The 15,901-nt window shown below is 51.8% G+C and overlaps 1 protein-coding gene across 2 annotated transcripts in view; it reads right to left on the bottom strand.

Annotated features, from left to right (window-relative positions):
* The window catches only part of AP1G1 (adaptor related protein complex 1 subunit gamma 1), a 65,101-nt gene that overhangs the window by 34,443 nt on the left and 14,757 nt on the right, over positions 1–15,901 (bottom strand). For both annotated transcript variants that reach the window (XM_040329566.1, XM_040329567.1), the window contains exons 2-6: positions 5,938–6,141; positions 4,443–4,567; positions 2,735–2,876; positions 819–915; positions 637–713 (exon numbers count right to left, since the gene is read on the bottom strand). In XM_040329566.1, coding sequence (XP_040185500.1) covers positions 637–713; positions 819–915; positions 2,735–2,876; positions 4,443–4,567; positions 5,938–6,141 — 645 coding nt within the window. The remainder of the gene's footprint in view (positions 1–636; positions 714–818; positions 916–2,734; positions 2,877–4,442; positions 4,568–5,937; positions 6,142–15,901) is intronic.

Genomic DNA, 15,901 nt, shown 5'->3' with positions numbered 1-15,901 from the left:
AAAAAGAAAAGAAAAGGGAGGGGAAGTAACTGCAAGAAAAGGGCAGCTCTATCATGCATACAACAGAATGACTGATAGGCACAACTTCCACCTGATTCAAGAGACAACTTAGAAGAAAGCGAGAGAATCCAGACTGGTGGATAGGAGCAGCCAATCAGTATTCAAAATTTAAAAGCACAAAAAACAACCAGAACTCTTCTGAAGAGGAATGAGCGAGGAGGAGGAATGAGCGAGGAGGAGGAGGAGGAGGAATGAGCGAGGAGGAGGAGGAGGAGGAATGAGCGAGGAGGAGGAGGAGGAGGAATGAGCGAGGAGGAGGAGGAGGAGGAATGAGCGAGGAGGAGGAGGAGGAGGAATGAGCGAGGAGGAGGAGGAGGAGGAGGAATGAGCGAGGAGGAGGAGGAGGAGGAGGAGGAGGAATGAGCGAGGAGGAGGAGGAGGAGGAGGAATGAGCGAGGAGGAGGAGGAGGAGGAATGAACGAGGAGGAGGAGGAGGAATGAGCGAGGAGGAGGAATGAGCGAGGAGGAGGAGGAATGAGCGAGGAGGAGCGAGGATGAGCGAGTGCAGAACTGGGAGGAGGAGGAATGAGCGAGGAGGAGCGAGTGCAGAACTGGGAGGAGCGCTGTGATCCCTACCTTTCTAAAATGCAGTAGCATGTCCGGGCTCCGCTCACACATCTCTGTCAGGAGCACGACGGACGTGTGCAGAACGCCTGCCAACAGAAAAACAATATCAACACAAACCCTTTATATATAAAAGGCATAAAAAGCCTTTAAAATACATCAAGACAGAAAAAAGAAGAAGAAATGAAGCTCACCGTGGTTCTTCTCGTTAAGCAGGTTCTTTGTTGCGGGTAAAAACATTTCCATGAGTTCTGGGACCTTTCGGATGACGTGGACAGCGCACAGAGCCGCCTTGACAAACAGACAGATGATTTTTTATCTGAAAGTGACAGTTGCTTTGCTGTGTCTGTCTGGCTGCAAATACTTATGAAAACACAGAGACCCCTAAACAAGCATTCTATAAATGTGTCTCCGAATTCCTTCTCTATCTCTGATTCAGGCCTGTGGCACAGAAGGTACCGGAACTGAAATCACCAGCAAAACTTGTAAGTGAGCAAATTTTCCCAAAACGAGACACCAGAATTGGCAGCATTTATAATTCTCTGTACTTCAAAGTGGTTGTAAACCTCAGACATGAAATATGAACAAAGCCGATCCCTCTATAGTGTGTACTTGTTTCAGTCCAAAGCACTAAGTGTAAATTCTGCCTCCTTCCTCTGCTATCAGTATGAATCACTTCTGACAAGTAATCCTGACACCAAGAGATAAATGGTGACGGGAGGGAGCTCCAGCAGATTGACAACCTCAGCTGTATGCTGGGGGGGGGGGGGGGGGGGGGGGGGGGTAGTCCAATCGGCTCAGTAGTGTGCAATTTCAGCTCTCCGCCCCCTTTTTTCTGACATTTCAGACAAGCCTTATAAGTTCTTCACTTTAGAGAAGTACAGCCTAAGCTTGTTTAGGGGTTAGGGTTTCCCCTTGAACAAGGCTAGGACTCAGGGATTGGAATAGGGACCTCCCCCAAAAGGTCAGGAGGCGGGTCACCAGAGGTCAATGGTCAAGAGACATGGCTGACCCACCCACACGAAAGTGTATCGCCTACCCCAACTAAGTCGGGGAAAGCATTAAGCGTGCGCTTTGCGCACATGTTATTTTATAGGGCCGATTGACCTCCTGTGACCAGTGTTCAGCAGACAGCAGGCTGAAGCCCGCTGTCAGCTGATGTCACAGAGTCGCCTCAGACTAGCACCCAGCTCAGCCTCTCAGCAAGCCACTGACAGCATCTGAGCTGGCCACTCCCCCTCCACAGCCCATCGCTCCAGTGGGCGTGGAGAGGGGGCAGAGCAGAGAGCTGCTGACTGACAGTCACCAGCTCTCTGCTCATAAAGCTGTGAGAACGGAGTGATCGTCGGTGTTCGATCGCTCGGTTCTCAGTGTTAGAGGTGCCAGGGGGACACATAATGCATCCACCTGGAATCTTCAAACAGATGTATATAAAACAGGTACAGGCATACCCCACTTTTAAGTACACAATGGGACCAGAGCATGTATGTAAAACGAAAATGTACTTAATGTGAAACAATACCTTTTTTCACTTCTAGGGTATAGTGGGGGGTCAGGGGCTATAGTGGGGGTGTCAGGAGCTGTAGTTGATGTCTCAGGGGCTGTAGTGGGGGTGTTAGGGGCACACTGGAACAGGGTGGGCTATGCTCTCGGAGCTTCAGCTCTTTCTACTGCGGCTGCAAAATGTCTGTACAGTACATGTAAGGCACTTTACATACACTCGCGGTTATGTCCTTACTCGCGAGTGTATGTAAAGTGAGTGTACTTAAAGCGGGGTATGCCTGTACAGCTTAGGTGATAGCAGTTAAATGAATAATCCTACATAAGTTGTACCTGTTTATACGCAGTCTTTTCTTCTCTACATCCATTCAAAGTGACTGGCCTCAGGCGATACAGGTTAAACGAATCCTCCTATGTAAGGGCAGTCACTTTGAATGGATGTAGAGAAGACTGCAGATGAACAGGCACAACTTGTGTAGGAGGTTTTGTTTCATCTCTGTATCACTTGAGGCAAGTCACTTCACTCGGTATATGGAGAGGGGTTTACAACCACTTTAAGTGAAAAAGTAAACTTTGCACGGCAGCACTGTTGCTACGCCAAGAGGCTTACCTTCTTCCGAAGATAAGAATTCGATGTTTTAAGGAGCTTCTCCACCTCCCCCGCCAGGTCTCTACACATCTCCGCCGATCCCATGCAGCCCAGTGTACACAGCGCCAGGCCTTGAACGTACTGAGTGCTATGATTCAGGTCACTAGGGGGGGAAAGAGGCGGCAAAATTAGTACAAAATACCAACATGATGCTACAAAATTCACCTATGAACAAAATGAAAGCAGAACTAGATTTACAAATGACCCGCCTATCCAGTTCAGGTCTCCCCCCCCACAGGGCAGCACCTTGTGTGTGGCGGTTCACATATATTCACATTACTGTATATATCCAGATTTAATGTCTGTCGGCACCGGCCAATGATCCAGCAGAGAGGCAGAACGGCGGTCTGCCTATGTACACAATGGTATCAATAACTGTGAGCGCAAAAGACAGTGCAACTGTAAACGTTGGATGGCTCATATGCATTTCATAAACGGTTCATAGATCCATAAAGGAGGGGTTATAAAGGTGGCCGCCGTCCTCAGAAAAAGCCAACTCTGTATATGGGATAGAAAAGGGAAGATACAGGAAGCACCATTGAAGTGCAGTATTAAAAGTAGTTTTAACACTGCAGTTAGGTGGCGCTTCCTGTGTCTTTCCTTGCCTATGTAAACAAGGCAGATCTCTGTTCTGACAGGAGGGAAGGCATGGATCCTGTGTTCCTGCAAAGGGACTAGGATTCATGTCTTCCCTTAGTAAAAGCACCCCCCCCCCCACACTGTAATAAAACACTGGCTAGGCACTAGGGGTACAACAGATCAAAAAAACTCACGGTTCGGATCGTTCCTCGAATCAGAGTCACGGATCGGATCATTTTTTGGACCACCACCATATATAGTCCCCACTGTAATGTCCCCCACATCTCCCATGTCAGCGCACCAGTCTGGGGAGCTGACCTAGGCCGCCGCCGGGTGTACGAAGATGGCCGCCGCTCCGGAGCTAGGCCGAAGCCACAGCCTTTCCTATGGGCTCAATCCGCGGATCGCGTGGTGTGCTGATCCGCGGACATTGACCTGTTCAGATCACAGATCAATGACGATCCGTTGCACCCCTACTAGGCACACATTTAACCCTTTGATCCCCCTGAGGTTAAAGTGACACTATAGGTTCGTTTTTTTATTTATTTTTAAATAACGAACATGTCATACTTGCCTCCGCTGTGCAGCCTGTTTTGCACAGTGTGGCCCCAAACAACGTTTTCTGGGGTCCCCCGGCAGCTCTTTCAGCTCCTCCCCACATTGGATAACCCCCTATGGTCTTACCTTGCAGGCGCGCTCCCAAGTCCTGCATTCGGCATCCATAGCTGCCGAATGCAGAACTCGGCCCGCACCCCTTTGGATTTCAATTGGCAGCAGTGGGGGGTGAAATGCGCCCCGCTAGCGGCCAAAATGAATTGCAAATCCGCCAATAGCGTCGGCGGTAAAAAAGAGCAGCATTTTACCGCCGCTGCTATGGGCGGCTCAGTGTGAAAGGGGTCTTGTAGCAAACTGCAGAGGTGATCAAATACCACCCAAGGAAAGCTCTATTTTTGGGGAAATTTACAGCGTGCGCCAGGCTTTGGACAATCGCGTGTGCACGAGGCTTTGGACCACCTTTGCGCGCACGAGGCTTTGGTGTTCTAGTAGTTTCCGCAGTGAAATCAGACTTCAGCAACCCCGCGGCTCTTACTTCTTTATACAGTTGGTCATTAGCAGATGGACGTCTTGTCTCTCATCAAGCAGCAGCATTGCACCAAGGTAGCCAATCCTCTTGTCTGTGAATTTCTGAGAGGCGATTAGTTTCAGGCACTCCAGCTGCAAAGAAGAAAAAAAAAACACACACTTTTAGGTCACCCTAATCTTACACCGATCACTACACTCACTTAAAAGGGCCCATTTTACATTCTGTGCGTTCATTTGCATTCAGCAGACCAATGAGTTCCTCTCCTCTCTGTATATCAATATACTCCTTGTCAACACATGAACACGGAGGGAGCATCGATTTTTCAAAGCCGGGCACCCCTTCCATAGACTCCCATGTTAAACGTCAGTCGAGGCATGGGCACAGTGAGGCATGGGCATGGACACAGTGAGGCATGGACACAGTGAGGCATGCAGATGGACACCCTAGGCTTATACTCGAGTCAATAAGTTTTCCCAGTTTTTTGTGGTAAAATTAGGTGCCTCGGCTTATACTCGGGTCAGCTTATACTCGAGTATATACGGTACATTAAAATTATGAATTTTTTGATACAAAACTGCATTCATCTGTGTCTCTTATGTGCCTGGAGTTCATTCAGCATGCACTAGACAGCACTGAACAATTCTGCGTCCTTTCAAAATAAGGAAGAGCCGCAGTCTCCCACCAAGTACCAGCCCCAAAAATAAAAGCTGTGACTCAAAAAAATTCCCCACTTGATTGCAGTAGGTAGGAATTGTTTCCTGACTGGCCACTGCATAATGATGGCGCTCTTAACGGCTTCAATACCGGCACTTTACCCCCCCCCCCCCCTTCCTGCCCAGGCTAATTTTCACCTTTAGCGCTTGAGCTCCGCCCACACATCTGCATCATTCATTCACAGATTCCTGTAAAATAAACTACAAGTACCATCGTCCACCACAGCAGACAGACTTGTAGTTTCAATAGGCTGTGGGGGCGCTGACAAGTCCACCGACTTTTTAAAGCGGAGCTCCACCCTAAAGTGGAACTCCCGCTGATCGGAACCCTCCCCCCCTTCGGTGTCACATTTGACACCTTTCAGGGGGGAGAGGGGTGCAGATACCTGTCTAAAGACAGGTATTTGCACCCACTTACGGCCACACAGTCTCGGGCAGACTGTGGGCATGACGTGACCTCTCCGCCCTCCACCCTCTGTTGTGTTCTGGGAACACTCGTCTCCCAGCACACAGCGGGAGCCAATCGGCAGGCGTATAGGGGCCGTAGGGGCCTACATTGCACCTGCGATGATCTACTGACCGCTGGTGCAATGATTTCCTCGACTCCTGCAGATAAGAATAAATGCACTTTTTTGTTCTGCAAAACTACATGCATTATTTTTCTGTAAAGGTGAACTTGTCCTGCCGCAGCTCTCAGCAACAAGGAAAGAGAGTTTTGAATCAGTGTGGAGTGGAATTGTTACCCAACACTGAAGAGGAGGTCTACTCTATGGTGAGGTGGCACTTACCTGCCCAAAGTGAGCCGGGTATCCCAGCATGTGCATATACAGCAGCTTGGCCACATTGCGGCAGCGATATGTGTTATCTTCCTCGCGGAATGACGAGCGGATGGCTGCGCACTCTTTCTGGATCATCTCCCGTTCTTCGGCCTGTGTGCGTGCCGTCCGGATGGTGCGGATCAGCTCCCGCAGTCTGATAGGGGCCGGCATCCTCTGGAAAAAGAGACAGGCGAGGAGAAGTAAGATTGCAGCACACATACAATAAAGATCCAAAAACTGTGTAAACAACATCTCCCCGTTCCTTTCTAGCGACAGGTCACTGATCGAATGTTTCCTGACATCGGGAGCAGCGATCAGTGTCGTGTTACTTGTAGCCACCCCCCTAAGTTAGAATCACTCCCTAGGACACACTTAACCTGTTCACCGTCATTTACACAGTAATAAGTGCATTTTTATAGCACTGATCGCTGTATAAAATGTGAATAGTCCCAAAATCGCTAATCACCGCCATTACTATAAAAAAAAAATCAAATAAAAAAAATAAAAATGTTTATTGCGATTTTGTTTACTAAAAATACATAGGCCCGGATTCACATAGCACTTACACCGACGTATCTCGAGATACGCCGCGTAAGTGTAAATGTGCGCCATCGTATCTGTGCGCCGTGCCCACAGAACTAGATACGCCTGAAAATAGGCTTCCTACGACCGATGTAAGTTTCCTACGCCGTCGTATCGTGGGCGCATATTTACGCTGGCCGCAAGGGGCGCTCCCATTGATTTACGATTCGATTATGCAAGTGAGTGACGTACGCCAATTCACGAACGTACTTGCGCCCGGCGCATTAAGATACGCAAGGCTTACGTCCGGCGTATAGTTATTCCCCATCTATGAGGCGCAACTCATGCAAAGGTATGGACCAGGGAACAGCCGTCATATTTTACGTTGTTTACGTAGTAGTACGTGAATAGGGATGGGCGTAGGTTACGTTCACGTCGCAGGCAGCGATTCGACATATCTTAGGGAGTATTTCCGACGTGATTCTGAGCATGCGCACTGGGTTGCGTCCACAGGACGGCGCATGCGCCGTTCGTTCGGCCCATCACTTGCATGGGGTCACGCTTCATTTAAATGGATCACGCCCACTTCCACCTACTTTGAATTAGGCCGGCTTACGCCTACGAATTTACGTAACGCCGGCGCAACATTGGGAGCATTTGCTTTGCGAATACTGTGCTCGCCGCTCTGCGATACGTCGGCGTAGCGTATATTCGATACGCTACGCTGGCATAACTATGCGCCGCACTCTGTGAATCCGGGCCATAGAATACAAATCGCCCTAAAAAGTGAGAAAAACAATATTTTTTTATATATATATTTTTGGGGGATATTTCTTATAGCAAAAAGTAAAAAATATTGCATTTTTTTTCAAAATTGTCGCTCTATTTTTGTTTATAGCGCAAAAAATAAAAACCGCAGAGGTGATCAAATACCACCAAACGAAGGGTGTTTGGGAGCCACATCGCACGACCGCACAATTGTCAAAGCGACGCAGAGCGAATCGCAAAAAACGCTCTGGTCTTTGGGCAGCCAAATGGTCCAGGGCTGAAGTGGTTAAGGTAAAAAGCTTTCAGCCCTTAGAACCACTTAAAAAAAAAAAAAAAAAAAAAAAAAGCGCTTTCTTCTGTATTCCAACAAAAAATAAAAAAGTACAATTTTTTACAACACAAAAGCAACCTTTAAATCCAATGCAGCCATGAAATCTTATCTGAGAGCTTTTAATTTCTCTGCCCCGCCATCCGATCCAGCGGGTCAGCGACCTGCACTGTAATGTGGAGAGCGAGCGCAGAACAGAATAATGAGGGCCGCGTCCTCACAAAGACAGTCATGTATATTTCAGTCAGTGGCTGGGGAAGGCGGCAGCCTCTGTACTGTCACTGCTGTAATGTGATCAGACCGGAGCAAATAAGCAGGACAGTCCAGACATCCAACCGCATCCGTTCACTGCAGTGAAGTGGAGAGGCATGCAAGACGGTAAAAACTAGGGATGCACCGATATATCGGTGCCGATACATATCATATTGGCGACATGCCGAAACAGCTTAAAAATTGCCGATAATGGGCATCAGGTGCCCGTAAAAAAGATGTCCGCTGGGCTGTCACGGCTCCGTCCGAGTACACTGCACAAGCCAAAGAGTGTCACTGCCAAAGTGTCCCTCCTGACTCCATCGGCTATTCAAAAATGGCGCCATTAAGTAACCGCGCATTCGCACCCCCCGCACCTCTGGCCACATTTAGTACTGCATACACCAGCACCCCCGCACCTCTGGCCACATGTAGTACTGCATACACCAGCACCCCCGCACCTCTGGCCACATGTAGTACTGCATACACCAGCACCCCCGCACCTCTGGCCACATGTAGTACTGCATACACCAGCACCCCCGCACCTCTGGCTGCATAAACCAGCACCCCCGCACCTCTGGCTGCATACACCAGCACCCCAGTACTGCATGTTGCCAGAAGTCCGGGGGCGCTGGTGGCTCCCAGCCCTTCATGGAGAACTTGTAGACGCTAGGAGACACTCCCAGCTGGGTGGGGCGGGTGCAACGTGTGTTGGAGCACCCAAAAGTGTCAACAGTTCCCCAATTTCTACAGGAAGCAATGGGAGCCACCAGCACCCCTGACCACATACAGTACTGCATGCAGCAGCACCCCTCGCACCTCTGGCCGCATATAGTACTGCATACACCAGCGCCCCCGCACCTCTGGCCACATGTAGTACTGCATACATCAGTGCCACCGCACCTCTGGCCACATACAGTACTGCATCCATCAGCACCCTCGCACCCTCTGGCTGCATACACCAGCACCCCCGCACCTCTGGCCGCATACACCAGCACCCCCGCACCTCTGGCCGCATACACCAGCACCCCCGCACCTCTGGCCGCATACACCAGCACCCCCGCACCTCTGGCCGCATACACCAGCACCCCCGCACCTCTGGCCGAATACACCAGCACCCTCGCACCTCTGGCCGCATACACCAGCACCCCCGCACCTCTGGCCGCATACACCAGCACCCCCGCACCTCTGGCCGCATACACCAGCACCCTCGCACCTCTGGCCGCATACACCAGCACCCCCGCACCTCTGGCTGCATACACCAGCACCCCCGCACCTCTGGCCGCATACACCAGCACCCCCGCACCTCTGGCCGCATACAGTACTGCATACATCAGCACCCCCGCACCTCTGGCCGCATACACCAGCACCCCCGCACCTCTGGCCGCATACACCAGCACCCCCGCACCTCTGGCCGCATACAGTACTGCATACATCAGCACCCCCGCACCTCTGGCCGCATACAGTACTGCATACATCAGCACCCCCGCACCTCTGGCCGCATACACCAGCACCACCGCACCTCTGGCCACATACAGTACTGTATACACCAGCAGTTTCCATTATTTCTTATGGGGAAACTCGCTTCGATACACCAGTGCTTTGGATTACAAGCATGGTTCTGGAAGGATTAATGCTCTTAATCCGAGGTACTACTGTATTGCAGAATATACAGCCTCATGCTACATAACTAAGCTCCATTTCATGCTGAATAAACGAAATTATTAATGCATCTTAAAATAAAATTAAAAAAAAAAAAAAACAACACACTCTATCTTTTAGATATATTTTTTTTACTCCAAAAGCATTTTAAAAATTCAGATAAAAAAAAAAAAAAAAATCGATTTTTATCCACCTTGGTGTTGCATGACCACGCAATTGTCAGTTAAATCAACCCAGCTCTGAATAGCAAAAAAATAAAATAAAATGGCCTGGTCATGAAAGGGGTAAAACCTTCCGGAGCACAAGTGGTTAAATAATAACAACTATCCTCTTTAAAAAGGAATGGACTAATAATGCCCAAAGCACCTGCTAAGTATTCCTTACACATTTCTCATTATATCCTTAAATAATGCGAGGAATGCCGGCCTCTCACAAAAGCTGCAGAGAAAGAAAATCGCTGTATAGCAATTCCACAACTAATCAGCCGAGGAGCAAATCTTTTACCATTAACAGAACCCTGCGTGCCTCGGCTCCATGGATCGGCGCCTGGAATGCGACTTTGTAACCTTGTCACAGAGGCGGCCGGTGATCTGCCGAGCTGGTTCCAGCTATCGTGGAAGTTCCAGCGCAGGCGAGATACACAGAGCCCTGAGACGGCACCATTACAGCTTGGCATCTCAGCGTGCCACACTATATACCAGCCAGGAGGTTCCCCCTTCCCCCTACAAACTCATTAGCAGCAATCAGAGGAGCCGGGAAGAGCCGAGCCAAAGGAAGTCCATCTTACAAAGCGGCCGCGTGTCTGGGGGGAGGAAATCCACACACACCGGAGGAGTACAGATCCAATAATATGTCACCCCCCACCCTTATCTCATATAAATAAAATCAATGTCCTGTCAGCCACACACAGCACTCCCTTTTATAAATGGTATGACCCGGCCGTCCCATGCAATCAATACACACTTGGAGCCGAACGCCTTGCATTTAAAATCAGACTGGCAGAATTTTGCCTGCTAGGAAAGGCTAAAAATATCCACCGGGCACATCCATCCACCACGGATTTTATTGCTCGCTGTGACATCACCGAGCTGATAAAATACTAGCAAAGGCAGCTGCTGGGTGGTCAGTTATTACCAAAGGCGTGTACCCAGAACTACATCTCCCATGAGCCTTTTCACCTGTGTGGGCAGGCTCTTAGTAGTCAAGGAAGCAGCGCAGTATGTTCTGGGAATATATATAAATAAAAAAAATCTCTCCCACTTTAAAAAACAGTTCACTATGAGAGTGCGTAAAGACCTAGAGCGCAGAGGGCAACGGCTTCGCCGCAAAGGGCAACGGCAGCGCCGCAGAGGGCAGCCAAAAAAAAGTGCAAAACAAGGCAAAACTTGCGTTTTTAACGAAGCATTCTACAGCTTAAGCAACTGGCGTTTTTATAGAGCAGGACAGAGCGCCCCCGCCACCCAAGGCACCAGGACAGAGCGCAACCGCCGCCCAAGGCACCAGGACAGAGCGCAACCGCCGCCCAAGGCACCAGGACAGAGCGCAACCGCCGCCCAAGGCACCAGGACAGAGCGCAACCGCCGCCCAAGGCACCAGGACAGAGCGCAACCGCCGCCCAAGGCCCCAGGACAGAGCGCAACCGCCGCCCAAGGCCCCAGGACAGAGCGCAACCGCCGCCCAAGGCACCAGGACAGAGTGCAACCACGCCGCCCAGGGCAGAGCGCCCCCGCGCCGCCCAGGGCACCAGGACAGAGCACCAGGACAGAGCGCCCCCGCCGCCGCCCAGGGCACCAGGACAGAGCGCCCCCGCCGCCGCCCAGGGCACCAGGACAGAGCGCCCCCGCCCAGGGCACCAGGACAGAGCGCCCCCGCCCAGGGCACCAGGACAGAGCGCCCCCGCCCAGGGCACCAGGACAGAGCGCCCCCGCCCAGGGCACCAGGACAGAGCGCCCCCGCCCAGGGCACCAGGACAGAGCGCCCCCGCCGCCGCCCAGGGCACCAGGACAGAGCGCCCCCGCCGCCGCCCAGGACACCAGGACAGAGCGCCCCCGCCGCCGCCCAGGACACCAGGACAGAGCGCCCCCGCCGCCGCCCAGGACACCAGGACAGAGCGCCCCCGCCGCCGCCCAGGACACCAGGACAGAGCGCCCCCGCTGCCGCCCAGGACAGAGCGCCCCCGCCGCTGCCCAGGGCACCAGGACAGAGCGCCCCCGCCGCCGCCCAGGACACCAGGACAGAGCGCCCCCGCCGCCGCCCAGGACAGAGCGCCCCCGCCGCCGCCCAGGACACCAGGACAGAGCGCCCCCGCCGCCGCCCAGGAAACCAGGACAGAGCGCCCCCGCTGCCGCCCACGACAGAGAGCCCCCGCCGCTGCCCAGGGCACCAGGACAGAGCGCCCCCGCCGCCGCCCAAGGCACCAGGACAGAGCGGCAGAAAGAAAGAGAAGGAGGGAGAGAGTGGATGAAAGAGGGAAAGCTCTTGTCAAGAGCGACACAGAAAAAGAAGGGTGTATTGTCCCCCTCCGGGTACTGCAGAATTATAGCGGGGTGACAGTGATAACAGAATGGCTGCAGAGCCCATAGATGAGCGCTTGCCCTCCCCGGTAACTAAACCGCCCATACATGAAATCACACCCTGCCCTCTAATAAAGCATTAGCCCCTCCGCGTTCCAGCCCTTCAGTATTGCACACATTCCTCTTCAGATTATTTAACTCTCCGAGATCTACGGCTTAAGATTCCTGTGTGAATCTCGCCTCAACATTTAAAATTTAAATCTCTTTCTTTCTTTTCACAACGGCTGTGCAAAAGATAAAAATACCTCCACTACGATCGTCCAATCTTATCTAGCTGCACACCCAAGTCTTCAGCCTTGGGGGGGGGGGGGGTTCCCGGGGGGCTTATCGAAGGATCACGCCGGTGATTGGTAGCTACAGAAGCCTGTACCGCAGTCCGCTACATAATATCAAAAGGAAAAAGATTTCTACTTACTATAAAAATCACTCATCTGGTGTGGCTGGGAACTGGCAGGAAGTCCGGCCGTGTCGGGGATTTTGCACGCAGTTAATGAAGTAATCTTTAAACTTTAGAAGCTTGCTGATCCCAGCACTTCATTTCCAAGTCCAAATGTCTGAGCGACCTTTCCTAGCCCTCCGAGCAAAATTGCATCATCTCCATTAACTGGACAAGGCAGCTGGCTCAACGTCAACTCTACAACCCGACCTTCATCCAAGCACCGACGTCACATCGCCGCCAAGAACCGCGCTTACTTGGATGGTTATTACCGGCCTGGACAGGGTTCTTAAAGCAGAGTTCCACCCAAAAATGGAACATCTGCTTTTCTGAACCCTCCCCCCTCCGGTGTCACATTTGCCACCTTTTGGGGTGGGGGGGGGGGCCAGATACCCGTGTAATACAGGTATTTTGCAATGACTTCCGGTAGGGTTGTCCCGATACCGATACTAGTATTGGTACTGATACTGGAGAATTTGCGCGAGTACTTGTACTCGCGCAAATGCTCCCGATACTTTTTTTTCCCTAGAGAGCGGGTGGAGAGGGGGGCGGAGAGCGGAGCAGAGCAGTCCTCAAAGAGAAAGCCAAGCCCCCCCCCAGTTGATGAGCGCGGGGAACATTACAGCTTTCATTTGACTAGCTGTGTTCCCCGCCTCATCATATATAGCCCCTCCCCCTTGTCTGGGCACTTTGATAGCCAGATCACCCACCCCAGGATTGGATGGGTGATCTGTCTATCAAAGTGCCCGGACAAGGGGGAGGGGCTATATATGACTAGGCGCGGCGGGGAACACAGCTAGTCAAATGAAAGCTGTAATGTTCCCCACGCTCAATGGGGGGGGGCTTGGCTTTCTCTTTGGGGACACATGGCTGCATTTGTGGGGACACATGGCTGCATTTGTGGGGACACATGGCTGCATTTGTGGGGACACATGGCTGCATTTGTGGGGACACATGGCTGCATTTGTGGGGACACATGGCTGCATTTGTGGGGACACATGGCTGCATTTGTGGGGACACATGGCTGCATTTGTGGGGGACACATGGCCTGCATTTGTGGGGGACACATGGCCTGCATTTGTGGGGGACACATGGCCTGCATTTGTGGGGGACACATGGCCTGCATTTGTGGGGACACATGGCCTGCATTTGTGGGGGACACATGGCCTGCATTTGTGGGGACACATGGCCTGCATTTGTGGGGACACATGGCCTGCATTTGTGGGGACACATGGGCTGCATTTGTGGGGACACATGGGCTGCATTTGTGGGGACACATGGGCTGCATTTGTGGGGACACATGGGCTGCATTTGTGGGGACACATGGGCTGCATTTGTGGGGACACATGGGCTGCATTTGTGGAGACACATTTAAAAAAAAAAAAAAAAAAAAAAGTATCGGCGAGTACATGAAAAAAAAGTAATGGTACTTGTACTCGGTCCTAAAAAAGTGGTATCGGGACAACCCTAACTTCCGGGCATAGATACCCGAGCCAGCCGCAGGTTATCGACGCCACTTCCAGCGCCTTTTCCTTCCCCCCCGCTGTCTTCTGGGAGACACACAGGCCCCAGAAGACAGCAGGGACCAGTGGGAATGCGCATACGCAGTAGGGAACCAGGAAGTGAAACTCGCAAGGCTACACTTCCTGATTCCCTTACCGAAGATGGCGGCGCCTCCTCCAGAGATAGAGTGGCCCAGGACAGGTAAGTGTCCTCATTTTAAAAGTCAGCAGCTGCAGTATTTGTAACGCAGTGCCATATCGGGAAAAAACGGCCTGGTCATGAAATCCGATCCTGTGTATGAGGCTTAAAGCGTTGCCTGAAGCAAAACGCCTGAAGCTCAAAAAAGTACACAAGCTTTTTTTTTTGGGGCAAGAAGGGGGAGGGAGAGGGGGAGAAGAGGGAGAGAAGAGGGAGGGAGAGGGGGAGAAGAGGGAGAGAAGAGGGAGGGAGAGGGGGAGAAGAGGGAGAGAAGAGGGAGGGAGAGGGGGAGAAGAGGGAGGGAGGGAAGAGAGCAGAAAAAAAGAGCAGAAAAACCACGTGGTTTCCCCATTTGTTGGCCGACTAATTTTTGCCGTCTGTATGCAGAACAAGTTCTCGGCCAACGCTCCTTCGGACGAAATTCCATGGCTTTGTCCGATGGAAATCCGATCGTGTGTATGAGGCTTAAAGCGTTTTTTAGCCTGAAGCAAAACGCCTGAAGCTCAAAAAAGTACATGAGCTTTTTTTTTTTTTTGGGCAGATTACAGACGTTTTCCTGCTTTTTACATGGTGACCTTTTGACCTGTGCAAAATCGCGTCCAAAAAAAAAAAAAACCACGCGACTTTCTGCCTGAAGACGAAACACTTCGGGGTGAATGCAGCCTTAAGTGCATCACTAGGCAACATGCGTTTGTATTGAGCATGTGCTGCGGGGTGCTGAGGGGCAGCTGCAGTTGTTTCCTCCATGGAGTGCTATAGAAAGTAAATGACACAATGGTGAATACCGTCTATAACCTGGAGAAGAGTTGCCATGGAGAGGGGGGAAGGGGGGACGGATTTGCTGCCATGGAGTTTCCCTTAAAGGGTCGTTATTTATTTTCTAAATAGGTTCCTTTAATCTCGTGCATTGTGGGTTCACTTACCTTTTCCTTCCATTTCCCTTCTAAATGTATTTTTTTTTCTTTGTCAGAATTTCTCACTTCCTGTTTCTCCTCAGTAAACTTGCCCCCATCACCCGAGCCGTTCTGGCTGAAGCCAGAACGGCTCAGATCTGCAGGGATGTAGTCCCAAGGGAGGGGGCGAGCACGCTGACTAACCCCCAGCCAGAACGGCTCGGATGATGGGACAGCGTCTCCCTATAGGGATGTAGTTCTAAGGAGGGGGGGGGGTGAGCACGCTGACTAACCCCCAACCAGAACGGCTCGAATACGTAGGGATGTAGTCCCAAGGGAGGAGGCGAGCACGCTGACTAAACCCCAGACAGAGCGTCTTGGATCCATAAAGATGTAGTCCTAAGGGTAGGGGTCAGCACGCTACCTAACCCCCAGCCAGAACGGCTCGGATGATGGGACAGCGTCTCCTTATAGGGATGTAGTCCTAAGGTGGGTGGGGGGGGGGGCGGGGTTAACACGCTGACTAACCCCCAGCCAGAACATCTTCGATCCATAGGGATGTAGTCCTAAGGGGGGGGGGGGTCAGTACGCTGACTAACCCCCAGCCAGATTGGCTCAGATCTGCAGGGATGTATTCCCAAGGGAGGGGCGGCGGCGAGCACACTGACCAGCCCCCTGCCAGAACGGCTCGGATGATGGGACAGCATCTTCCCATAGGGATGTAGTCCCAAGGGAGGGGGCGAGCACGCTGACTAACCCCCAGCCAGAATGGCTCGGATGCGCAGGGATGTAGTCCCAAGGG

This window comes from Rana temporaria, chromosome 11 (genome assembly GCF_905171775.1).
Source record: "Rana temporaria chromosome 11, aRanTem1.1, whole genome shotgun sequence".
NCBI lineage: Eukaryota > Metazoa > Chordata > Amphibia > Anura > Ranidae > Rana > Rana temporaria.
This window is presented reverse-complemented; position numbering and strand designations above follow the sequence as displayed.